The sequence below is a fragment of the Chelonia mydas genome, chromosome 1 (assembly GCF_015237465.2).
Source record: "Chelonia mydas isolate rCheMyd1 chromosome 1, rCheMyd1.pri.v2, whole genome shotgun sequence".
NCBI classification, from domain to species: Eukaryota; Metazoa; Chordata; order Testudines; family Cheloniidae; genus Chelonia; species Chelonia mydas.
The window spans coordinates 264,809,466-264,835,805 of record NC_057849.1 but is presented as its reverse complement, the minus strand read 5'-3'; the positions used below and the strand labels follow the sequence as shown (position 1 = coordinate 264,835,805).

The window sequence follows — 26,340 nt, the reverse complement described above, 5'->3', positions numbered from 1 at the left end:
CCTCCTCAGATCTCTTCCAACCCTATGATTCTATAAGTGCTTTGACTGCATATTATTTCAATGCTAATAAGACAATAACACAATTCTAAGTGTGTGGTGATTATCTAGTACAATAGTGCAGCTGGGTATTTACTCAAAAAACAAAAAATAAAGTGGCACTCAACTTGTATATTTCTGTCTTTACATATATCCCATGCAAACAAACTTTAACTTTGGAATTAAAGTTGTTGGACTGCATGTCTCCCCAACGTAGATTGTTAAAGAGCCAGGAAACAAGCAATTTAGTCATTTAGCACACTGTTTATACTGTGTTTGTCTGTTCCCTTTTTCAGTTTAAAGTGAAGGGACGTAGTTTACAGACTTTAGGGCCCTGTTCAGAAATCTAATGACTAATCCCAGTATCTGAGTATTGCCGTTGATCTTCAGCTATTCTCTGTCTGTGTGTCTTTGATAAAGGAGTTCGTTTGATAGAACTAAATTTATTTGACAGAACAGTACATTTATTAAATTCCTCTTTATACATTAATACATTTCATATTGTTACATTTTATAATGTAATATTGTTAAAAATACATTTTCAAAGTCTCGTTTTTCATTGGCCCTTTAATACTTTGTCAACATATGTATACTTAGCACGTCAGCAGAAAAGCAATCGACAATCATTACAAGAAGGTATGGGTAATCTGCAGTGCTGACATTTTGGAGAGCCATATTGACATTTTGGAGAACCATATTATTACCTTATAAACTAAAAACTGTTAAATTGAGAACGTCATATTAATTTAATTAGCGCTGTTTTGTCACTCTCCATATTTATTGTGAAACAATTTTTTAGCTATGAATAAACAAAATAGAAATTGGCTGTGGACAAGTAGTCAGGACAAATTCTGCCAACAGATCTGCACCAGATGTCTGTGGATTTTTGTTGTAAATTATGAGTGAGGCATTTAACATTGTCTTCATTTTTCAAATAATCTGTGTGAATTCGTCTGTCTTCCACAGCACCTGCCTCTTATGCTCCAAATCTAAAGTTCGTGCTATTAGATCTTTACTCGGGACTATTTGAGGATTACATTTCTCTCGCTGCATGCTATGCTGTGTTAGTATGTTGAAAATGAGCACAGTCAAGTGAGAGCTAAGATAAATTCAGCACCTGCACTATCACGGAACTGACATACTAACATCAACCAGTTCTTTGTTTATCTCAGAAATGACCAAGCTAGGAGAACTTAAACCTGATCTTTGTAGACGAAGATGTCTTCTTTTTCTGGCCTGGAATGAAAAGCATTTAAGAGTAGTAAAAATATATTGTCTCTCAGGACTGCAAACTGCTCAGTCCAGTACATCAAGCTGAAGGAAAGTTCCTAATGAGGTATTTCTTCATTTGAAGGTATCTGAGAGGCTGGTGGTTTGGTAAGGATAGCTAGATGCCACACTTCTGGGTATCCAGTGACCTCTGTGAAAGAGCGGTACAGCATTAGGTATCTGGATCCAAAAGCCATATTCATGGATCTGTTCAACATCCTATTAGACCATGTTTTATATTATGCTTCTTTTTCAATTCCTCTTCATCCTAAGTAATGTTTGATTTATGAAAAAACAAAGTATATAGTGCTCAAAATTGGGATGCATGTTAGTGGTTATGCAAGTCTCTTTCACCACTGCCAGTCTAAAAAGAATTGGGGAGGGGTATACTATCACTTCTGTGTTTATTGTAATTTTTCTATCATTTGAGAACTGGCTAAATATTGTTATTACCATCTGTAGACAGGTGCCATTCCCAGGACACCCCTTTGTGGCCTGAGATGGTCTTGCAGGCCTCAGTTTCCCTTGGCATCCCAAAAATAATTCTTACACCCAGAGCCTTTAAAATAACCTTCCCCCCTCTCATAGAGTCTAACTTATTAAGCACTGCCCAGCTTCCAAAAGAGCCCCCCTTAGTTCATGGTTTCATAGCCCTTTTAAGTCCTGCCTCCCTGTTCTATAAACGCTTCTTCCCTTAAATACAGGTGTTTTCACACCCTTACTACCTGGGGTCTGTGTTTCTTTATCCTGGCCTGTAGAGTCTCCCTCTCAGGTTCAAGGGTTGCACAGCTTTCCTTTCTGGGGAAGTGCGCTTTGCTTTCTTTCTCCCAGCAGCTGTCTCAGTATGCTGCCATCTCCCCACACCTTTACTGGACTTGAAGCCATTTTTTGAGTCACCCACTCAGTTACTAATCAGACTCTTGATCTTTCCTAGATGGGACTAATAACCCCAAACACCTGTCTGTCCTGGCTGGAAGAGAAGGGAGTCTTGCTCACCTACTGTCCACGGTTCCTGGTCCCAGGACCTTTACAGGAACAATGGTCTGGGATGGCCCTATACCTTCACTTTCCCAGACTTAGCTGCTCCCTGGAACCAAATGCCTCTTCTAGAGACTGCTTCAGTTACTTCCGTGGGCACATGGAATGGGGTAACTATCTTCTCTGGCTTTAAGGGGCCAGTATCTCATTATACCATCCTTGTAATTTTGCACTGATTTTTATAAAACATTTTATGCAAGTGTTAGCAAAAGCCATAATTCTTCTCTGAGGATGTTGAAGCCCCTGTGCCCTGACCCTGCTTCCCGGCAGAAGTGCCGGGCGGGGGGCCAGGCAAGCCCTGGCAGGAGTGTGAGGGGGAGGCAGAGGGGCACTGTAGGTGGAAGGGGTGGGGAGGACCCCGACTTGCTCTGGCCCATGGCCCCACAAAAGCTTAATCTGCCCCTGTGGTCATGTGACCTGGTATAGCACAAATAAAATTTAATATCCTGTCCATAGGCATACTCTGCAGGGGTCCTTGATGACCTGTGAAAACAATATCTTCTGTAGCAGTAATAAGTAATTTGGCTGACTTGGACCAGTACAGCGCCCCAAAAACTCACACATGGGATAAGATGGTAAATCCCTCCTACAGGTTTAACAGACCACAGGAAATAAAATCCTCAATTCCTTACCCCATGGCTTGAGGACTCAGTGCAGAGAATAGGAGTCACCCAGACCGTTTCCCTATCTAACTAAAAGATGGTGCTCTCGCAATTCCACAAATGGTCTCAGGTTCAGAGCTGAATCCAGACTCCTCAGCACCAGAGGGACTGACCATCTCAGTTACAGGCATCCTCTTCATGCAGGAATTAGGCTGCTTCTGTTTCTGAGATTTCTTCTCCCCATAAAGGGACGTAGTAATCAAGTGCAGATTACAACAGCTATCCTAAAAAGTGTAACTCTTACTCTCTTAATCTCCTATGCTAGAGTTTAGATACGATCACAGCAGAAGGGCAACCCTGAAGTAGCAGTAGGAGCAGTACTTGCCATGTGGTAAGTGATTTACTAAGCCCTGGTCTACACTAGGACTTTAGGTTGAATTTAGCAGCGTTAAATCGATGTAAACCTGCACCTGTCCACACGATGAAGCCCTTTATTTCTATTTAAAGGGCTCTTAAAATCGATTTCCTTACTCCACCCCTGACAAGTGGATTAGCGCTTAAATCGGCCTTGTCGGGTCGAATTTGGGGTACTGTGGACACAATTCGACAGTATTGGCCTCCGGGAGCTATCCCAGAGTGCTCCATTGTGACTGCTCTGGACAGCACTCTCAACTCAGATGCACAATTGTTTGCCGGTGCTCTGATGCAGGGAGGGGCGACTGACGACACGGCTTACAGGGTGCTAAAATCAACAAAGGGGGTGGCTTTACATCAAGGAGTATTTCAGGCAGGACTTCACGGAGGGTTCCAATAAGAAATGGTGCACCTAAGTTATTGTTCTTATTGGAACAAGGAGGTTAGTCTGGCCTCTGATTGGTACATGGCTAGATTTACCTCGCTGCACCTTCTCTGTGAGTGACTGCAGTGTGACCTAGAGGAATGAGTCCCCTAGACGGGGGGTGGGGGGGGGATTTGCAAATGAGTACAAAACAAATCTGGTCTATTTCTTGTTTTGATCCCCTCCATCTATCTTTTACATCTTTGGCTGGCAGCAGACGATGCAGAAGGACTGCATGCCATCCACATCTCATGGCTGCTTGGCAGAAGATGGTACAATAGGACTGCTAGCCATCCTCATCTCTTGCCTGCCCGGCAGAAGATGATGCAATAGGACTGCTAGCAATCCGTATCACCTGCCTGCTCACCATAAGATGGTTCAATAGGACTGACTGCAGGACTAAAGAGAATGACTTGATCAAGTCACTCCAAATTTAGTCCCTGTGCCCATGTCTGCCCAGGCGCTCCTGATCGACCTCACACAGGCGACCAGGAGCACCTCGGACATGACGATGACGGCTACCAGTCCTGTTGCACCGTCTGCTGCCACAAGGCTGCTGTGTAGCAATGCAGTACCGCGTCTGCCAGCACCCAGGAGACATACGGTGACAGTGAGCTGAGCAGGCTCCATGCTTGCCGTGGTATGGCGTCTGCAGAGGTAACTCAGGAAAAAAGGCGCGAAACGATTGTCTGCCCTTGCTTTCACGGAGGGAGGAAGGGAACGGGGGCCTGACGATATGTACCCAGAACCACCCACGACAATGTTTTAGTCCCATCAGGCATTGGGATCTCAACCCAGAATTCCAATGGGCAGCGGAGACTGCGGGAACTGTGGGATAGGTACCCACAGTGCAACGCTCCGGAAGTCGACTCTAGCCTCGGTACTGTGGAAGCACTCCGCCGAGTTAATGCACTTCATGCACTTAGAGCATTTTCTGTGGGGACACACACACTCGAATATATAAAACCGATTTCTAAAAAAACGACTTCTATAAATTCGACCTAATTTCATAGTGTAGACATACCCTTAGGGAGCTGAGGGGCTAACTCAGCCTGACTGAGATGGTAGGGGGAGTTTTCCTAGTAAAACTCTATAAACTACTCCTGAGGGAATTCTGCACCAAAAAATTAAAAATTATGTACACAATATTTTAAAGTTCTACAAAGTTCTGCAAATTTTATTTGTCAATAAATAAATGTGGCTTCAGCATGGCAGTGGGGAGCACAGACCACTGGCTGCATTGAGGTGGGAGATCACCCTGAAGTCCCCACCTCCCCCGGTACAGGGACTCGGCAGTGAGGCTGCATCTGACCCTGACACAGTGCAAGGGCCGGGCCTGCCCCAGAAACACCCCGGGGCCCTGCCTATCTGGGCCTGGTGCACCAGGTGTGGGTGGGCAGGCTCAGCCCAGCTGGATCCAAGTGTGAAGGAGCTTAGTGTGTGGGGTATCCAGGTGTGGGGCGAGAGATTTCTGTGTGGGGAAATCTGGGTGCGGGTGGCTCAGTGGGGGATCTGGATGCACAGAGGCTCATTGGGGGGTTCTGGGTGCAGGGGCAATGGGACTCTGCAGGGGATCCAGGTGAAGGTGGTTGGGGCTCAGCAGGGGAAATATGGGTGTAGGGAGATGGGGCTTGGCAGGGGGGGTCTGGGTACCATGGGAGTGGGGCTTGGTGGGATGGGGGTCCAGGTGCAGCTGGTTGGGGATCAGTGGGATGGGGGGATGGGTATGTGGGGCTCGTCAGAGGGGTCCAGATGTAGCGGGGTAGGGCTTGTCTGGGTGGACGTTCGCTGGGCCTGCTTAATGGGGGAGCCCCAGCTGTTGCTGAGGGGACGCTGCATGCCGGGCTCCCGCTTCCCCACAATTCCCCTATCCCCTTTTCTTCTCCAACCCCTTCCCCTCACTTCCACATTCCTCTTCCCACCCCTTACACAGCCCCACCAGGGGCGCTCACTGTTGCACAGAAAACAAGAAGGCTCCCAGCACATAGAAGGGGAGCACGACTGACGCTAGAACTCAGGAGGTGACATTCAGTTGGAGAGTCAGCGGAGTCCAGATGCAGCGTTCTTCAGCTGGGCAGCTCTGCGCTTGCAGAAATGAGGGTGGCAGTGGCACATAACCCTATGTGCCCCCCACGCCTCCCCTCTGTTTGAGGGGGTAATCCCCCCTAAAGACTCTGCCATGGGAATGTGCCTTTCTGCAGGGAAGCACAGGAATTCTGCTGGGGGCGGGGAAGGGAATTTTCTGCAGGCACGCAGTCCCACAGAATCCCCCCAGGCGTAATAAACTGGGAGTTACCTTGAACACGGAAAGGAACAAGCTTGAAGATTTTGCGTCCAGGCACCCAGAGGCCTGGTCTCAGTAGGAACCCTGCATTCAGGCCTGGGACTCACGAGCTCACTCACAGTAAGTCCTTCTTTTTCAGTGGCTTGCTCCAAACTCCTAAAAATGGCTTCTCCCCATCCCAGTGGTCCGAGGGGCAGGCATCTCACCGAGGACTTTTCTTATTGGTCAGTCTAGCTCTACTTTCCTGGTCTTTTTCCTGTCAGTCATTTGACTCTAACCCACCCTTTCTCTTGGGCCATGCTGTCCCTGGGAGCAGGCATCTGGTGGCCATCCAGGTGCTCCTACTATCCTCCGCCGAGCTGATAGAGGTCCCTATCACTGGAAATAGTGTTTCTCTTCTCTCCCTCTCAGGTGCATAGCAACTGGGATTCTGAGTCTGCCCTTTGGCCTTCTTCTCCCAGGGACGGTGTACCTCCCCCTGAATTACCAGCAGGGAGAGAACCAGGAACCAAGGTAAACTCCAGGAGGCTTACACACATTACCAACAATTTTGCTTCTCTACTCCCAGTGTGCAGATCCAGGCTGAGGATGAGCAAGTGACATTCTCTAGGTGTTAGTTGACACCTCCGGTTTTTGTCTGAATAGTACCAACGTAGTCCATCCCATAGAGCACATCTTCATTCTGAGATAGACATCTAGGCATTGAAGAAGCAGGTAACATACTGCAGAGATTCTCCTGTTTCGTCCTTGTTTTAGGGCACATGATATAGAAGTGTGCCTCTTAGTCATCTCTTGGTGTTTTGTTTTTTCCATAAGTTTTTACATGTTGGATACTTGTACTTATGTTGTCCAAGATTTTAGATACAGTTTTTTGCAAGCCTCCCTGGCTCTTTAGAATTCATTCCCTCTAATATTTTTTATGTGCCTGTACATTGTATATTAGTTTCCTACTACTGAGAGTGTTTTGGCTCTGAGTTAGAAGGCTGTGTGTATACCTGTAAACTGGATTGTAACACAGGTTGTAAGCTCTGGTTCAAGGACTTTCTTTCGTCTGTAAAGTGCTTTGCATGTTTGACGCTGCATAAATAACAATAATTGGCATCCCAGTACCAGTTTGGAACATCTCACCCACATTAGGGTAGCTTCAGTGGTTGTGTTTGACATTTAATGGGATTGGTTACCTCTAGTTGGCTCTAAGTAGTTATTAATTCTAGTTATGGTGTTAGCACATTTTGTAGTTTAACTACGGTGGAAGTATCTCCTGGAAATGGACTTAACCATGCACTGCTGTGGCAGTCCCAAAAGCTTGTGTCTAGAAAAATGCTACTTGCTGCCTTTTACTTAGTGAAGAAGGTGTACAGTAATGAGATGCAAAAGCCCACTTTATAGGTAAGAATTTTCTCAATGAATCTTATTTTCTATTCTACTTGGCAAATATGCATGTGCTTTGGAAGGAGTAGAAATTAGCAAGGTTATTTCTAAAGCAGTTTCAATTTTAAGTAGCATTTTGTCATTCTGAGCACTTTTATTAGGCACCCACATGACTGACTGACTGTTAGACTAGCTAATTGATTAGTATAGGTTAATTAACTGGGAAAAGAGTGCAAACCATTATTTTCATGTGACTCACAAAACAGTAGTTGGTTGCAATTTTTAAAGATGAAGCAGTTAGCAATAAAACAATATTTAAAAAAAATTTATAGCCTCAAAAACTATTCTTGTCAAGTTATAAATTTATGGTATGTCATATTTGAATCCCGAAATCATGAGTGTCCCCTTGAAAATTCTTGATGAAATATATAGAACAAGTATAGACAGCAGGTACTATACCAAACAGCAAACTATAATTTTCAGACTAGTTTGAAAAATTAACCTTGCAAATGAATACATTAGCTGAACACTGATTTGCTTCAATAGTATTTGATTAAGGGCCTTTTCAGATGAATGCCTAATCAAATAATTATGTAGCACTATTCTCAAAATTAAAATATTCATTGTATTTTTTAAAATTAATTATGGAAGTTTAGGACAACCTGATGTCACATTTTAAAAAAAACCAAATGGGGGATTTCACAAGTAACCCCAGGGCCTAGTCTATTGGAAAATTAGTATTTTGGAAATAATTTATTCAGTCTTATGGGAAGACAATTGATGCTCCTTGCCCAAAGAATACCTTTTACTATTCTGTTGATTGGCATCTGGTCTATGGGAAGCAATTTTCCTGTCCTGCCAATAGCGTTGCCAGTTTTGGTTGCATGTATTCCTGGAGGTTTCATCACATGACATAATCTTTAACCAAAGACAAATTTGTATTTACTGGAGACTCCAGGACAACGCTTGAAGGTTGGCAATCCTACCAGCCAAGGGGGAAAAAAGTATGGTAACATACTGGCAGTGCTAACTAGAATGATGAAGCCAATAAAGAGATGGGGGGAGATAATGAATAGATTACATGTACTAAATGATCTATAAAAACCCTTTTGGATAGAGAACATTATGAACTTAATTTTAGATATTTTTAAATGTTAAAGTACTTCAAATTGTAAGAATTTTGTGTATCTCTGTGTATAGGGCATTTCTTGCTTAGTTGGTATTATCTGGTTCTGGATCAGAAAGTGGTAATTTCAAGCACAACTGAAGATCTGTCACTGGTATTTAAATGGCGCATACATTGCCTACTAGTTTTCTCTACATATCACCACTCTGCTGAAATACCATACCATTGTCCTATCTGCAGTGAACGATTTAAATGTCAATACAAAATGCCTGTGTCTTGAGCTCTAAGGAATTAAGCCAATAGGCTTGATAACTTTTTCTTCTAAGCAGCTTTTATCTTTTTGACTTGTGAATTCTGTGTGGTCATAATGAGGTGAGAGTAATAAGGCCATCACCAGGCAGAAACCATCCCCACTGACTTAACAGTGCTAAGATTTGGTCCTAGCGCTGCCAAAATTGTTGTTTGACATTTTCTCCCTATCCCTCTAGCTGTTCCTCTTTATAGTCTGCCATGATTCAAGCATTGTCAGTCATTGCTATACTTGCAATAAGTAAACAGGTTTTCTTAGTGGACAGAACACTTCTTGCAAGAATTATATATGTTTAGTGTCAGACCCTGGACTATCAATCAGTCCAGCCAAAGTCACTGCAAGCAGGACGGTGCTTGCATTATAGGGACTTGTTGTTGTTTCTAAAGAACCTGGTCCACTAATAAGAAAAGGAAGATAGAGGAAATTTTAAATAATAAACTGTATTTCTTTTAGTTTTACAATAAAATTTAAGGGGTATTGATTTTTTAAAGCAAATCTTCAGACAAAAATATTACACAGAAGCCACAAATAAAATACAGCATAAATTAATGTTGAAATTTTCCAGTGTACCACTATGGGGGGACTTTTCTTTGAAAAGATCTGATATTTTTATTTAGCAGTTCTGAATGTTGATTATTTACATCTGCCTCATTTTAAGGAGTATTTTAATAAAGTCCAAGGTACAGTAGTTTGAAATTGGGTATAATGTATAACTTGCTTTAGAAATTGTCAGTTTTCTCAAAACCATTAAGCTTAGTCTTAACTCTTTTATATAACACCATGCTGTGTCCAAAAATTGAATTTTCTTCCTGTTACACAAAAACCACAAATAAAAAGTATGTTGTTGATTTTGTGACATAAAATATAACAACATAGAGCCTTATGTGCTGTGTATTTTGTACAACAGCAACACAGAATGTTTGAGCTCTGCTATCCACTTGGTGAACTATCTCGCTGAGATATAAATAGATTTCTAATGACTGTCAGACTCTGTGCCTAGGAAATTTCCTTGTAGGTATATCATTACAGAGCTAACATCACTAATAAAATAGTAATATTTCACAAGTGCAGGAATATTTTTATATTCATAACTGTGAGGCAAATACCTAGCATATGCATAATTTTAGACTCATTTTAAAATTGTAATTTATCATAATTATCTACATATTTAATGGCAACACATTTTTAATTGCTTTTGACTGGACTAGCAAAATAAGAAGGATGATGAGAAGGAAAGTTAACAGCAGATGGCCCTACTGTCAAAACCGCAGTCTCTTAACCCAAAATGAAGCAGCAGACTGAACAGAACATGTTTCTGGCTCCTAGTTCTAACTCTCAACGATAAGTGTGAATTAGCATTTGGTGGGGTTATAAATGTCTAGAGAGAAGTAAAAATAGTCTTATTATTTACAATGGGACAAAAATAGCAGAGAATGAGACTAGATAAGTTTCCCCCTCATATTTAATTTACCTTTTGGTATGATTTAGTAAGTCTGATTTAAATATTTAACTGTTGGAATGTTAGTGTTTTAGAAAACATTTGTTTCCACATTTACATAATGTAGGTCCCCCATTCTTAATCTCTCTCTCTCTCTCACACACAAAGGATGCTTTTATATAGTAATGAAAAAAGTGTTTAATCTTCTATAACCTACCCTGACTGTGGAAAAAATAATTTAGCCATCAGTTGAAAAATATGTAATACACTTATATTTCACTGTGTTTCAAATAAGTTCAGCATTGATGCATCAATTGCAATATGGCCTGAAGGATTTGTCTTCTATTAAACACAACATGCATGCACAGATGTGATGCTGTAAAAATCCCAACATTTCCATGCACAAATTGCCTCAGAGAATTTAAGAATTCAAGATTACATTCATATGAATTTAAACTACAGAATATAAAAAGAAAGGATACTTTTTTTTAGACTTGTGTGTAGCCTGAGAGAAAGAAAATAAACAGGTGTTAGATTACACTCCTGGATGGTCAATGAAAGTAAATTAACTGCTTCAGCTAATAGAAAAGAAGTGCTAACCCTAGCAACTTAAATGAATGGTGACACATCTACAAAATAATGTGAATTCCGAAGTGCAATTTAACCCCAAAGTAGAGTGTGAGGTAGGGGTGTGTGTGTGTGTGTGTGTGTGTGTGGAACAATCTACCGGACTAAAATAACGAGAATGAAATTGTTAGGAAATGGAACTGGTAACAGAGACACAGATCCATTGTTTGCTTCTTGTCATGATAAATGTTGCTCAATATGCCATCAGTGCAACAATATATGTGGCCGTCACTGTGATAATCTGTAGAGGAGAATGGTGTTACAAAAGACATCTTACTATTAAAATATTTTTTATTTTTTAATACAAAGATAGTGAAAATTGTATTTTAAAGAACAAATTAATTGTTGATTAGTTAATTAACTGTTTCAATAATTTTTAGATTGTAGAAAAATAATATGATAAATGAATTAATAAAAGTAAAACTGTTAAATTATTTTAAGTGATGATGCTTGATGTAAAGATTTCAGCCGGTCTATTCGGATCTTACACTCTTAAAATATTGTTGTAAATCTGGTTTTTATAACTGAACCATCAGTATTTACAGTATAATTATTTCTGAAAATTGGTAATGGGGCGCCAATTATAATCTATTCTGTGACTAGCTTTGGCAACAACTTAAATATGAGTGTTTACATTTGTCTTCTAGTTTGAAGATCAAAATTCTGTCAGTATTTTGACAGGTTATATAGAGCTGTAATGTGGATGTAGAGCTTAATAGCATCTCCTATAGTGTTAGATAGGTACACACATAGTCAATTTCTAATGCAGAAGCTATTTCATAACCTAGAAACATTCATGGGATATATTATGAATAATTCTTAATACAAAATATAAATTATGTAATTAGTGCTATGAATCATTGTTTAGTGTCTAGTAGCACAAAGGAGCCTATTATTTAATTGCTATTGACAGACATTGTGACAAGGCTTATAATTTCTTTGATATTCTTTCATCAGCAAGTCAAAACTATAGCATAGGTACCCTGTTCTATTTTCCCTTGTAATGATCCCAGTGTTCAGAGGAGACTCTCAATCTCTGCTTCCTTTGAACTTTCTAGTTGTGTGAGGCTGTTTTGCTTGTATCTACTGCTGAAAATTTTCAGATTAACTTGCTAGACTTTAAGAAACTCTCTATAGTCCGAAGCTAAGTTTGACTTTGGTTAATTAAAATATCTAATTGCCTAAAGCTGATCCCTGACCTATAAATGTTGCTTGTGAGACTATAATCAGTAAGAGCTGGAATCTTATAGAAATATTTAATTATTCTGTTCTACCCCTTTGATTCCCCTCCCCTTTTAAAAATATAAATTCAGCACATAATGGTATTGGAAACCTGCTGAAGAGAAACTTAACTGAAGAGTTTCCAAAAATTTTGTTTGCTTAAATATCTTCAGATGCTTATCAAACATGATCCTTCTAAACCAACCCCATAAAATTCTGCATATTGATATTTAGAGATATTCAGTCCCATCCCATATATTCTTCATTCATTCTTTGTGTTTGCTTTATATATCTCTAAACAAAGGGTGAAATCCTGCTTCCATTGTAGTCAGTGGCAAAATGCTCATTGACTTCAATAGCCTAGGATTTCACCTATACCCTCAATTTTTCTTCCACCCCTTAATTCTTGTATTACTATTTCTCTTCCAATTTTCTTTTTAATACCATTCATCGTAATTCTTTCCTGTGTCCTCCATGAGGGTAGTACTGTATTTCTTGATTCTTATGCTTTCTAAATCAGTAAAGAAGAGGAAGTTATAGAACATGTGGTAACCAGGGTTGGTTGATTTTAAATCAATGTGATTTAAATCACTGATTTTAATTGTGATTTAAATTAGCAAGCAAGAAACCTTGATTTAAATAATTGATTCTAATTGTGTTTTGCATCTGTTGTCTTTATTTATTTTCTTAAAGAAAGGTTGAATTTCATCAGTTGGTAACCATTAAAACTTGTTGCTTTGCAACTAAATAGAGCTTTTACACTAAATGTGGTGCTTCTTTTTGCTGACCAGGAAGATATACTATATCTATGAACATTTAAGCAATTATATATCTTAACTTAATTTACATTTATTCAGATTTTTAATTTTCACATTTTGTTTATGGTGGAAACTAGTGAATGATGCATTACAAATTTTCTAGATGAAGATTAATTTTTTACTTGTGATTTGTGCCAAACTATATTTGGATCATAATTCAAATTCAATTAAAATGCACAAAATCAGCATTTTAATTTTTTTATTAAATAAAACTATCTTAAATGTGCTGGACACAATAGAAAAACAAGTTTTTGCATTTAAAACTAACTCATTTTTTAAACAAGAAATATTAGCTGAAATCAGTATATTGATCTGATTGTTTCTGTTCACGATATCCTTGAAGATTTTAGAACTAGTAGAGCCTATCCTCTCACACCTAGTTTTAATACATAGATTGGACGAGGAACACAACTACTTTTTCAACTCCCAATTGATTTCTGAACTTTGAAAGAATTAGTCATTGAACTGAACTAGATGAATAAACTCAAATGAGGAAAATATTCTTCCTGCACCTGCAAAAGAGGCTACTGCTATCACAAACCGGTTTAGCACATCAGTAACCTCAGGTTCCATTTGCTTAGCCAGTGACGTCCACCAGTTCAGTGGTGTGATTTTCTTTAAGCAGTACATGTTTGCTGTCAAGTTTTAATGTTTTTTATATATAATTTAAATGATTTTACTAGATTATAATAAGCTTAGCCCTTAACATAGGTTGTCAATTATAAATTGACTTTAAATGTTTATTTAAAAAAATAATTTGTATTTAATTTAAATTTGAAAAGTTCAGTTTAAATAAAAATCCAGTCTTCATTTATTTGTTTAAAATCATTGATTTTTATCTTCCCAAGAGCAATATTACTTCACCTGTACAGCACATTGACAACTGAATGGTTGGGGGAGTAAAAACAAAGCAGAAGAGCGGGGAAGGGATAATAACCTACAGAGGAAAGTATCAACCATGAACATTCTGTATGTGAGACTAAAACAATGAATAGAGTGTGGCTAGCAAGCTTACAAATAAATTCCTTCAGCGATTAACAAAGAAATCATTACTTGAAAACAGTTTTGAATAGTAAAATTTGTCTGCTAATGGTTAGGTAAGTATATCAGTGGCTTATGTTGTGTTTTGCAAGTATCAGGAAAATTTCCTGAAACATTAAATCAGTTAGTCTTTTAGTGGTGGTTTAGGCTTTGAGTAAAGAACCATTATTATTGTTCTGCCTTTTATAGGATACCTTCTGTTCCTAATTTTACATCAGAATTAAATGTCATGGGGTAAATGTTAACTTCAGAAAGTGAGTTTGGTCACATTCCTCTGATACTGTACTAGTAGTACTTTATTTGTTGTGTGGAAGCACTGCACTTGCATCAGATATTAAATCATGATTAATGATAAAAGAATACATTTACTTAAATATAATCTTCAGATGCTGAAAATCATTTTAGAATGGCCTATCTTTTTCTATATCTTACATGTGAAAGCAATGTTTGGGGGAAGATGAAAATAATATTTCATCCAAATGATTTTAAAGCTCTTAAAGATTTACAGGCTGTTACCATGGTGTTGTACATGACAGCAAACGAGCAGAGTTTGGCAATGCAGACAAAACACAATGCCTCTAACTTTTTTTTTTCCTGCAGGACCAGTAAGACTCCAAAGGCTTGTGTTGACTGGTAATAAGATTTAATTCAGGGGTGGGTGGGGGGGAGAATATCCATATTCATTGCTTAATTAAATAAAATTCTTCTAGAGGATTCTGGGAATTCTCAACAGTTCCTTCAAAAGCTTCTCTTTGATAGTGGTAAACAAATTACCTTACGAATAACTTCCTAATCAAGGAAAAGTAGAGCTGTTCTCTACTTGATCTCTCCCTTTGGGTGGTCCCAGTCAGAGAGCAGCAGTTTTCTTCCTGATGATTTAGTTTCTGAAAAGCTATATAGTATTATGCTGACAGCTGTAGACCTTTTTTTTTTTTTTTTTTTTCTTTTTTTTTGGTTAGGGATAACAAACATCCTGTGCTGAAGACAGCATCAAGCCCAGCTTGCAGTATGCCCAATTAGAGAAGCTAAAATCTCATTTGTTTCACCATGGGAGCCTCTGAAAGCACACCGTTTTGGCCTCATTACAGTATTTTTAACTTTATAAAAACAATTTCATTATGGAAATTAAAGAAGCTCATTTGGTCTTAGCAGTTGCACTGAAGTTAATAAATTCTACAAGAATTTCAACAACTTCAGCATGTAGGTTTTTTTCATCTTCACTTAATTACAGCAAAAAGTTGCTTTAAAAATATTTTTGGTGTACAGTTATCTGCAAAGAAAACTGTAATTTTGCTGAACTAGCTATTTATTGTTTAAAATGCAGGAAAAACAATTCTAAATTTCTCTTTCTGAGAATAAAGAGAACTTATGAAAATAGTTTTGTAGGTGCCCCTCTCCCTTCCCCTCCCCACTAATCTGTAGACATCCAAGTGTTGACCACAGTTGCCAGCTTTCACGTGGTAAATAAGCACCCCAACTTTCAGAATAAACCAAAAATCAAGCTAATGCCATTTCAAAACAAGGCCAAAACAAGCCAATCCCTAAGAACCCCAACACTCTGTGACTAGATCCCCCCCAACATGCAGTCTGGGACTGTGGTTGGCCTGCTGTGTACCCATGACTCTCTCCCCCTCCCACTCCTGCTTGCCCCTGCTTGCCAGGAGCCAATAAAAAAAAAAAAAAAGAAGCAACAAGCTACAAACTAGCCAACAAGCAACTCACAAGCCAATTAAGCCAAAAACAAGCCCAATTTCTATGGTTTTTTTTTGTGGGTTTCGCATGTCTGGTGTTGACTAGCATTTGCTATACCTGGCTCCAACCTAAAGGCCTTTTAAATCCTCAGCTTTTGCCTTTGTGTGTCAGGCTTTTCTGTTTTCATTATGTTCCTTATTACTGTTCTTTACTTAGGAACTTTGATGGTTCAAAGCTAATTAAACAAAATGTATAAAACCTTTATGGTAAGATTACATGTATAGATAAACCATGGTTCAAACTTATTCTGGAAAAGTTCATGAAGAAGAATTTAAGAATGGACACTGGCAAGTCTTAAAAGATGTGTACTGCATGATGATTATACTTGTTTGAAATAGGGACAAGTGAGAGGACAAAATTAGAAACTCTTTTTGAACACTCCCTCAAATTTGGCAGTACTAGGACAGAATAAAGATTATTTCTATGATATGGGAGTGAGTATAGGTTGTCCCATTGGCCTCATTTACTTTCACATAATGAATTCCTTGTAGCAGGAAAAATGAAATACTATATTAAATGGTTATCAGTATGGCTAGCCAGAATTGTTTATTGCTGAGAAAATAGAGAGGGCAAACAGGTTGACTGTCTTGTCAACCTACATCAGAAGTAGCTGCAAACAAACTACACAGTGAATTATCAAAATTTAAAGGAATGCAGGACTACTTCTACTAAATATACTATAGAAATAAGCCAGCTTGTCATAGTGTAGGAGGCATGGGAGGCGCCTTGTTAAGACAACTGAGATGCTTTATTTTTCATGTACGTTTTGTTTTTATGTACTACACTGTCATATTGAGTCTTATCAATGAAAATGGGAAAGTTAAATCCATGGCTCTGGTTCTCTTTCTACTTTACAGTTATAGAATCATAGAAAATATAGGGCTGGAATGAACCTCGAGAAGTTATCAAGTCAACAAGTCCCTTGTTCTGAGGCAGGACCAAGTAAATCTAGACCATCCCTGAGGGATATTTTGTCCAATCTATTCTTAACAGTTTCCAGTGATGGGGATTCCACAACGTCCCTTGGAAGCTATCAGAGTCTGGGGTGCAATCCAGACTAGTGAGGGCTTGTGTCACTACCTGCCATGCAACCTTGATTGCTTCACAATGCCTTGCTGCTGGAGCTCCCAACCTGGGCCCCTCATAAACAGCCAAATAGCATGCAGGTCACACCCTGAGCGTCTGCGTATAGCTTCAGCCTGCTAACAACATTTCAGTCAACGTTCAGGCTTCCTCCAGCCTTAGGGCTTGTTTACACTGAAAAAATACCCCCCTGGGGTGCAGCAAGTTACAGCGCTGTAAAACACTCTTTGCTGAGGTTGTTTTATTTGAGCGCTGGGTCCCAGCGCTGTGCCGTGACTGCAAAAGGCACGTTAAAGTGCTGCCAGTGTAGACTAGCCCTATGTTACCACTTGCAGAATGACCCCAAACACTCCCCCAGTCCTGGATTTTCCCCGGAAATGTTGGTTCTGCACTGTGCAGCCCTCTCCTGGGCAGTTCTGATATTAGAGGTCTGTTGCCCCTATGAGGGGTCAATGTGCAAAAGTTTGTTACTTTAATTGGAGTTACCAAACACTTCAATTTAAACACAATGCTGGATTAGTTTTGATTAAAGAATCAAAAAAGTTTAATTACAAAGAGATCTTAAGTGAGTACAAGTCTAAGGCATTAAAATTAGAAATGGTTATGAGAATAAAGAGACAGCACTTTCTAGTAACTAGATCTTAACAAACTTGATTTGATTCAAGGTGAAATCCTTACTACATGTTCCCAGCAACACAGCCGACCAAATTCTCAAATCAGGATCTGCCCCCCAGTCCAAAGGGTTGGTTCCTTTGAGTTCTTACATGAAAAAAAGAGAGAGAGAGAGAGGTAGACCGGGTGAGATGTTCTTGCCCTTTATTTTTATGGTCCAGTCCCTCATTGCCTTTGAAGTGGATTCTTCTGAGTATTACCCTTCGCAGCAAAGTTTATTCAAATGTGAAGGCAGTGGAGTCTGGGGGTGAAGGTGCCGCCATGCTCTTTCTCCCCTGTGTATGCTGAAATGAAGATTTGCTTTGTCTCCCTCTTGCTGTCTTAAGTACCTTGTTTAGTACTTATATGTAAATTGAGGTGAACACCCATTCCTTTGTTTAAGATAGACTTGCTTAACCACCCCTGCCCATTCGGGGCTATATGGGTTTGAACATGTGCTGCCATCATATAGAGGGAATTCATAACTTTACATATAATGTTGCTACATACATTTCACCGTGTTGATATTGACCAATGAGCTTTTCGAATGGTACCTCACAAGGCATATTTTGTACAGATTTTTACAGTGGTGTGTAGAGTGTGAATATAGTGGTACATTTGGTCACAGAAGCCCTATTCCAAGATATTTTTTTTTAAATGTAGCATAGTAAGATAGTCTAATTATTTATCTGCGATGTAAAATATATATGACCTGTTTATACACAGAGCTGGTCCAAATAGTGTGGGTCAAAACATGCAGCTGCTAGGGGGCTAGTGTGAAAGCTCACTGCATGTGCTTCAGTGTTGCATGATGTGGCATACAAGCTGCATCTTGTAGATTGAGAGCTCTGTGATCCAAGTAATTTGAGTAAAGGTGACTTGTCTCCATCTTGACTGTTTGCCTGGGAAGTTTTTCTTCCTCGCCCCAACCTCTAATGGTAAACCTCTTTTGTTATTTCTTTAGTTCCCTGTAAAATCTGTCTTTGGACGTATTATCTGTATTCCTCCCCACCCAAAAAACAGTGGTAATAAAATGTACCAGTTGGTATAGATGGGAGTCTGGAATAGGACATAGTGGGTTTTAGACAATGCAACCTTGTGTTTACTTGTAGTCATGTGGAAATGTGTCCATTAGGACTAAAACCACCAACCACTTTCACATAGGCCTGGAAAGAGCCGTCAGATTGTAATGGCTTTGGGTCTTTACTGACCTAGGGTGCATTAAAATCACCCTACAGATGCTGGTGAAAAAGGTTCTTTATCCCATCATGCATTTCTGGAGCATTTCAGTCTCCCTGAAACACCCTTAAAAACACCCTTAAAGAAGAAATAAATAAAAAGAGGTTAATGTCAGGCCAGAAGGGACCACCAGATCATCTAGTCTGACCTCCTGTATGTCACAGGCCACTAACACTAGTTAGTACCTGCACACTAAACCCAATAATCAAAACTAGACCAAAGTATCCATGCATCTGATGAAGTGGGTTCTAGCCAATGAAAGCTTATGCCCAAATAAATTTGTTAGTCTCTAAGGTGCCACAAGGACTCCTCATTTTTGCTGATACGGACCAACATGGCTACGACTCTGAAACCAAAGTATTACAGTCCACAGGAAATTAAATGTGAGTCCCAGGCAGAGAATAGGGAGGGACCAAAGTAATTATGTAATTAAAACATAGTGCTAGAAACCTACCCATTCTGAATTTTACCATCTGTCTTCACATATTTCTTCAGTGTTCTTTTCCCTTGGAATATGTCCCAGTTGCTTTTTCTGTGATAGAATGATCCTGTTTACCTAATAGCCTTTAAACTCAAGTGTACAAAGCTATTTTATTTATAATACCATGTTGAAATCAAATCTTTTTCTTAAATGACTTCGTGGGGTGGCAGTAGGAGAGAGGTAATCAGCAGTAGTGGGGCTCAGGCAATTCTGATCCCCCGATGCCAGGACCTCTTCCTTGCTGCCAGAGCTGGCACTGCTGGTGCTGCTTCACTTCCTCTCCTACCATCTTAAATAAGAGCTGGAAGGAGAAATAAGTATCAGTAAGACCAAGGCACATTTTGATTCCATCACCACACCAGCCTTCTTTTTTCCATAGCTGGAGTTGCCACATCAGCTCCCCCAAGGTCCTTGCTCACTTAGGCTTTGTTTACACTGGTACAGTGGATTGTGTTAGAAAAGGTATAAACAAAGACCAGCTAATTTTGTTTTTAAACACAACTGAGTTTGTCTGTGCCGGTGCTAAGTACAGATTTACATATTAATTAAAATGTGATAATTAATGTTTCTATCAACTCAGTTTTCCAGGCCTATGCACAGAGAAGTTGCACTAAATTAAGGTAAATTCACTTTTTTTTAACTGATTTACTTAAGGGTGCAAAAGGCTGTGTGGACACATTTATTTCAGTTTATATCAGATCTATTTCACTTTAGCTTAATACAGTTATCGCACCGTAAATGAAATGGGTGCAGCTTTTGCATATAGTCAAGCCCAACGTAGCAGGAAGCCTTGGATGACAGATGTGCCACCAGTGTCCTCTCCTTTTGTTTCTGGTTCTTCAGAAATCTGACATGATAGTTGCTCCCTCCCACTTTTCAGATAAATGGGAAGAAAGAAATAATGCCTCAAAGGAGGGCTCACTGGCAGGGGGAGAGGTATAGAAGAAAAAATCTGGTATGCACAGGGAATTCTGTAAAGAATTTCTGCTCCATTACAGATATGTAGTCTGACTGTCAGCTCACAATAGTCTTCAGTGAGAGCCCAGCACATCAGGGCAAGTGGATGGATGCTGGCCATCCAGGCCATTGAAGGTTTAGTATTATTAACGGTATTATTTCTTTCAACAATCTTTTTTTTAATAATTTAGACAAGCAGTTGGAAAAAGCTGAGACCAATGAAGTGGTGATCTGGAATTAAGTAACAGATGATGGCAGCGTTACTGAAATGTTGAAGGTTTAGATAGACAGCAGCCTCCTTGAACCTGGAGAAAGAGGGCACACAGACTTCTTGGACCCAGACCCAACCAAGACCATAAGAAATAGGTAATAGTAGTTTCATTTTTAACAGTTTGTAGAAGAAGGGGGAAAAGGCTAGCAAGAGAGAGGCAGAAAACTTTACCACATGGATCATGATGCCAGACAGATCACCATTTATGGAGAAATCAGAGCAAAGACATGGCCAAAGAAGAGAATGAATTCCTGTTGAGCCTCACCAATGAAACAGACTCCTATCAAGTATTTGGGTACCTGCCAGACTCATTCTTGTTCATGATGCCAACAGAGTCGTCGTGTGTGTTGCAAAATGCCAGGGTTTCATTCTGTGTAAATTACCCCTAGATAATGTATCTTCTCCACCTTTCTGAAGAAGCACTTCAGAAGCCACTTAAAGTATAAAACTGAACTAGTAAAACTCTGGATAATTTATGGATTAGACAAATGTGATGATATATCCTTCAACTGTACTCAAACCAATTTATCATATACACTACCAAAACACAGTTTATTTGCTTTTTTATAAATCAAGTAAATCCTGTTTTATTACAGAGAAGAGAGGTGGAAACAGGAGTTTAATTTGAAATGGAGTTTGCTGCAGCAGGCAGATATGATGCTTCAAAGTGCTAAGATATTTTTACTTTTTTGTTGAAATTTTTTTTGGTCACGATAGATTAGCAGCATCCTACAAGAGGAATGTCTGGTCTGAAGAAGAACAGGCAAGCAGAGGCTAAGAAGAATAAGGTGTACCAGCCAGGAGCCTTCACATAAGCTGAAAATCTTCTCTCTTAATATTAGGGGAATCAACAGTTCTGTCAAAAGGTTGTTCTATGATCCTCTCATTCTTAAGAAGACAGAGCAGTGTAGAAGAGCCACATTTCACATAACCTAGATCTTTTTAAAATTTTTGATATTTGCTAAGAGAAGCTTGGTGAAGTCTCATAAAAAGAACAAAAGAGAGACTGCAATACTAATTAGCAAAAAATAAATGATGTCAATGGAGCTAGGATGTCACCCTACAACCTACATGTTATGGATGTTTGGATATTACATGTTTGGATGCCACCAAAATGCAGCATACACGTTGTGGTGACTGAGTATGTTGCTTATCGGTCATCATGCAGATTGAGGAGTGGGGGAAAAAAACTATGAATTAGAAATTTCCCACTGGAACCTAGAAGAGCAATCTTATCACACCACCAAAAGTTTTGGTCCCCAGGCAATCACAAGTTGTGTAGCGGCGTTCCTTGGTACATGCTCTTCGGAATTCATTTGTCTTCTATTCTAATAATATATCTATACCAAGAAAGTCACAAAAATTGAACCTGTTGATAAAACAGTTGCTAGGTGTGGCTTCAAATATCATCATTTCTGATGTTGTCCTGCCACTTGATGTGAAGCAGCTGACCAAGACAACGAGAATCGAAAATGTCAATCTGGTATTCTTCAGCCTTCCTCAGCACCCACGTTCCACTTCTGTAAAACAGAGTTGGTATAACAGTGGCTCTATAGATCCACCAGCTTCGTAATAAGCTTCATGCCAAAACATCCCCACAGAAGCTGCTGAAGGGCCCAAAACATGGCAGCAGCTGCTTGTATACAAGTGTCCATACCTTTTAAGGCATCATTCATCACAATCTATGATGCTGCCCAAATATTTGAATTTCCACCTGCTTAATGTCCCATCTGGACAAGTTAATACTTGGTTGTAATCTGGAGGCTGCTTAATGGTAATGGCCAGGGACTTAGTTTTTTTCAGATTAATTAATAACCAGACCAATGTGCACTACTTCTTGCCCGACATGATTGGCCATCAGCTGCAGTGCCATGTTAAATAAATTGAGCAATATTATGAAGGCTAAATGAGACAAATTAGGTATCCAAAAAAGTTGAGAGACATGGCTAGTTAACTATCAGATTGTGAAGTCTGAAAGTAGTTTCAATGGTTCTCTCTTTTTGGGGAGGCAGGGTGGGTTTGTTTGTTTTAGCATTGTTTGAGCTATGATAAAGATGATCTTCCATAAGTTTGTTATTTGAAAGGTAGCCACAGGAGATGTAAGATAGCAAATCTCTAGTCTTAGAGAAATAGTTTGTGTAACTATAAACAACCATGTTTGATGCTACCATGTTCTCAGATAAAATGCTTAGAATTTTCCCAGACGAATCATTGTAAGAAGCTGTTGCAGGGGTGGGATACTTCCATTTCTCTTTATTTGTTCTTAGATCTCTTTTATGAGCTGAACTTTGTGTGTGCTGAAGGATGCCATCAAGAAGCGAATCGCCAGGACCACCTCCAACCAAGATGTTGCCACCTACCTGAGCAGCTCACTGGAAGGTGAATTTGGAAGAGACGGGGGAGACTTTGCTTCATTCTGGACTTGTGCCCACAATGCTACACGACGACTGGCAAACCGTATCGGCTGCCATTGGACATGGTGCAAAGAACGACAGGAGCTGGGAGTCCTGGTGCCACAGGTGAAGAATACAGATCACATTATCATCACTCCGAGAGCTAGAACTATGCTGGCGAGGATGTGGAAGGATGCCATCTGCTGCCAATACGTGGAAAACCTGAAATGGAAGCCAGACCAGGGCAAGGTGTTCAAGGTGACGTGCAAGCGGGACGCCAACAACCACTTCCTCTCCGCGGGCAGCTTCGCCCGATTTGCTGACTGGAGGTTCATCCACAGGGTGGCTCAACTGCGTTCCTCTGAACGGAGCCATCCACCACAGGAATCAGGACAAGCGATGCAGGAAGTGCGGCTACACCAACAAGATGCTACCCCACGTCCTGTGTAGCTGCAAGCCCCATTCAAGAGATTGGCAGCTGCGACACAACGCCATCCAAGATTGCCTGGCCAGAGCCATCCTGCCACCCACGGGGAAGGTTGCCATAAACTCCGCCATCCCTGGAACTGACAGCCAACTGCGACCAGACATCATCATCACCAATGAGGACTGGAAGAAGATCATCATGGTGGACGGTCACAGTGCCGTTCGAGAACAGGACCCCGGATTTCCACCATGCCCAAGCTTGAAAGGTAGAGAAATATGCCCCTCCGGCCGAAACGTTGAGAGCTAAGGGTTACCAGGTCCAGACACACGCACTATTCGTCGGAGCCTCAGGCTCATGGGACCCCAGTAATGAGCAAGTGCTGAGAGAATGCGGAATCGGTCAATGCTATGCTTGGCTGATGAGGCAACTCAAGGTGTCAGATGCCATCAGGTGGTCAAGGGACACCTACATAGAACACATCACTGGACATCGGGACTCATCATCATCACTTCCCATTTTTTTGCTTGATCCTCAAAATCATCAAGCTGATACCGTAAGCTTGTGACCAGCTCTTCCAAGGAACTCAGCAAATTAACAACAATGACAAGATCCAGACCTGCCTTTTAAAGCTTTACACTAGTTTTGTCAAACCTCTCTGGTATTACATTCCATAAGATACTCATAAATGCAGTTTCCCGTTGGCACATTTTGTACAATGTTTGTGCTTCCATTTGACTGTCACCATTTTACTTGGCATTGTCCATTGTTTCTTTCAAATAATGTCACAACTCCTCAATTATCAAAAACAATTTAGCCAGATTTTGTTCAACGTTAACAGCAACATCATCCTCTTTATTACTATTATTGTCTCTGCCTTCTGTACAGACAAACGGTAGGAAATATGCGTCATCTCTTTATCATTACTTTTGTCTTATATTTCAGGACCAGTTGCCTTTTCTTCTTCCCTCTCCTGAGGGAACAAGTTCATATCCATATCTTTACTTTGATTATCACTTTCTGAGAAAGACGGTCCAGAATCTTTGGAAGATGATTCTGAAGAGTACTAGCAGAGAAATAGTAAGTTTTGGTAACTTGCTTGTAGTATTCGGTCTTCCTAATTTTGTTTTCATTTATATTATTGCTGGGATTCCCTCTGAAACCTTTTCCACTCAGCTTATCCAGAACAACTCATACATTTCTGATTGGTCTGTTAATTTTTGTAACCAATCCATGTACAGATCATGAACAATCCACAAGCTGCAAAGTAGGTGAGTAAGCAGAGTTGCAGCGGCAAGCTTATCACACTTTACTCTTCTTACTATTTCTTTATCTACTAACTACATGTCATTTACAAAACTGATTTGTGAGTTTATTATTTGTCCATTGTTAACCTCTGTTTCCTTACTTCTGTTTTTTCATTGTTCATGCAAGGTCTGCAGCTGCTCCACTTGAAAATTGTCTACCAGACGTCTTGTTTAAGTGGAGTTAAAACAATACCAAAGAAGTGCTGTGCAGTGCTTTCATTAATAGCCAGCAACTGGTGATTAGTGCTGCCAATTCACACCCCCCATTTCCAGCAACCGAAAGTCTGAAAAAAATTAATTAAACTTTAACTGTGAAAGCTTAAGAAACTGGGACAAAATCAATGTCAGCAGGGGACATAAATTATTCTTTTGTTCTTCTCAGCATTAGCATGAAAACAATCAAAATGTCCCTTGTGTATAGTGTATATTTTAAGGATTGGAGACTTCCCTCCCCACCGAGGAAAGCAGGGACCTGACACCCACATGCATGAACACACACGTGCATACACCCCCCACACAAAAAATGTCATTACTTTTTACCCAGGTTGGGCAATATTCAATCCAGGACCAGTGACAAATAAGATTCATGATCTGTCAAGGTTTGAAATGGGAGGTTTATACTGTTGGAAAGGGAGCATCCCCATCTTCCTGATGGCATACCCAGTACTTGCTTCTAATTCTTTAAAGTCCTGAGATATCGGATATTTTTAAGTGCTAGAAAATCTTTTTATATACATTTTTTGAGGTTTTAAAAATATATTAGTATTAATTCTCCTAAGCAATAGACAGCTGTAGTGATGGTACCAAGGCACTTGGCATTTATAAGTGGGCAGGTACACAAATATTATTAATATAATTGCTTTAACAATCAAAATACTTCTACAATCCTTTTTCTTTGAAATATATGGCATGTGAAGATACTTGATAGTATGGAGCAGTATTCTGACAAAGATTTACTGGAAACTTATTTGGGATGATCTGCATAACTCACTTGCGGCTTCTCCACTTGTGAGTAGCTAGCAGTGTCAAAATCATGCTAATAAAACCATTATATGACAACATTATTTATACATTAATTGTTTTGTCTCACTCTTACAGGGGTGTGTGTGTATATATGAATCCCATCCATAAACTACTGTATTTAGCTAAAATATTTTATTGATAAAATATTTTAGCTAAGTACAGTAGTTTATGGATGGGATTTTCAAAAGTGCTTAAGTGAGTTAGGTACCCAACTCACTTATACACTTGTGAAAATCCCATTTTAGATCAAATGTGGTTGGTTATTTCTAGGGCTGTCAATTAACCGCAGTTAACTCACACGATTAACTAAAAAAATTAATCACGATTAAAAAATTAATAATTATAGAATACCAACTGAAGTTTATTAAATATTTTTGGATGGTTTTCTTACATTTTCAGTATTGATTTCAATTACAACACAGAATACAAAGTGTACAGTGCTCACTTTATATTATTATTTTTTATTACAAATATATGCACTGTAAAATGATAAAAAAAAGTGTTTTTCAGTTCACCTCATACAAGTACTGAAGTGCAATCTCTTTATCATGAAAGTGTAACTTACAAATGCAGACTTTTTTGGTTACATAACTGTACTCAAAAACGAAACAGTGTAAATCGTTAGAGCCAACACGTCCACTCAGTCCTACTTCTTGTTCAGCCAATCGCTAAGACAAACAAGTTGGTTTACATTGACAGGAGATAATGCTGTCTGCTGCTTATTTATAATTTCACCTGAA

The 26,340-nt window shown here is 39.6% G+C and overlaps 1 protein-coding gene across 1 annotated transcript in view; it reads left to right on the top strand.

Annotated features, from left to right (window-relative positions):
* Nucleotides 1-26,340, top strand: part of LOC122461348 — a 236,386-nt gene that overhangs the window by 104,118 nt on the left and 105,928 nt on the right. Inside the window, exons 3-5 of the mRNA XM_043545689.1 lie at nt 2,240-2,453; nt 6,207-6,291; nt 6,479-6,580. Coding sequence (XP_043401624.1) covers nt 2,240-2,453; nt 6,207-6,291; nt 6,479-6,580 — 401 coding nt within the window. The remainder of the gene's footprint in view (nt 1-2,239; nt 2,454-6,206; nt 6,292-6,478; nt 6,581-26,340) is intronic.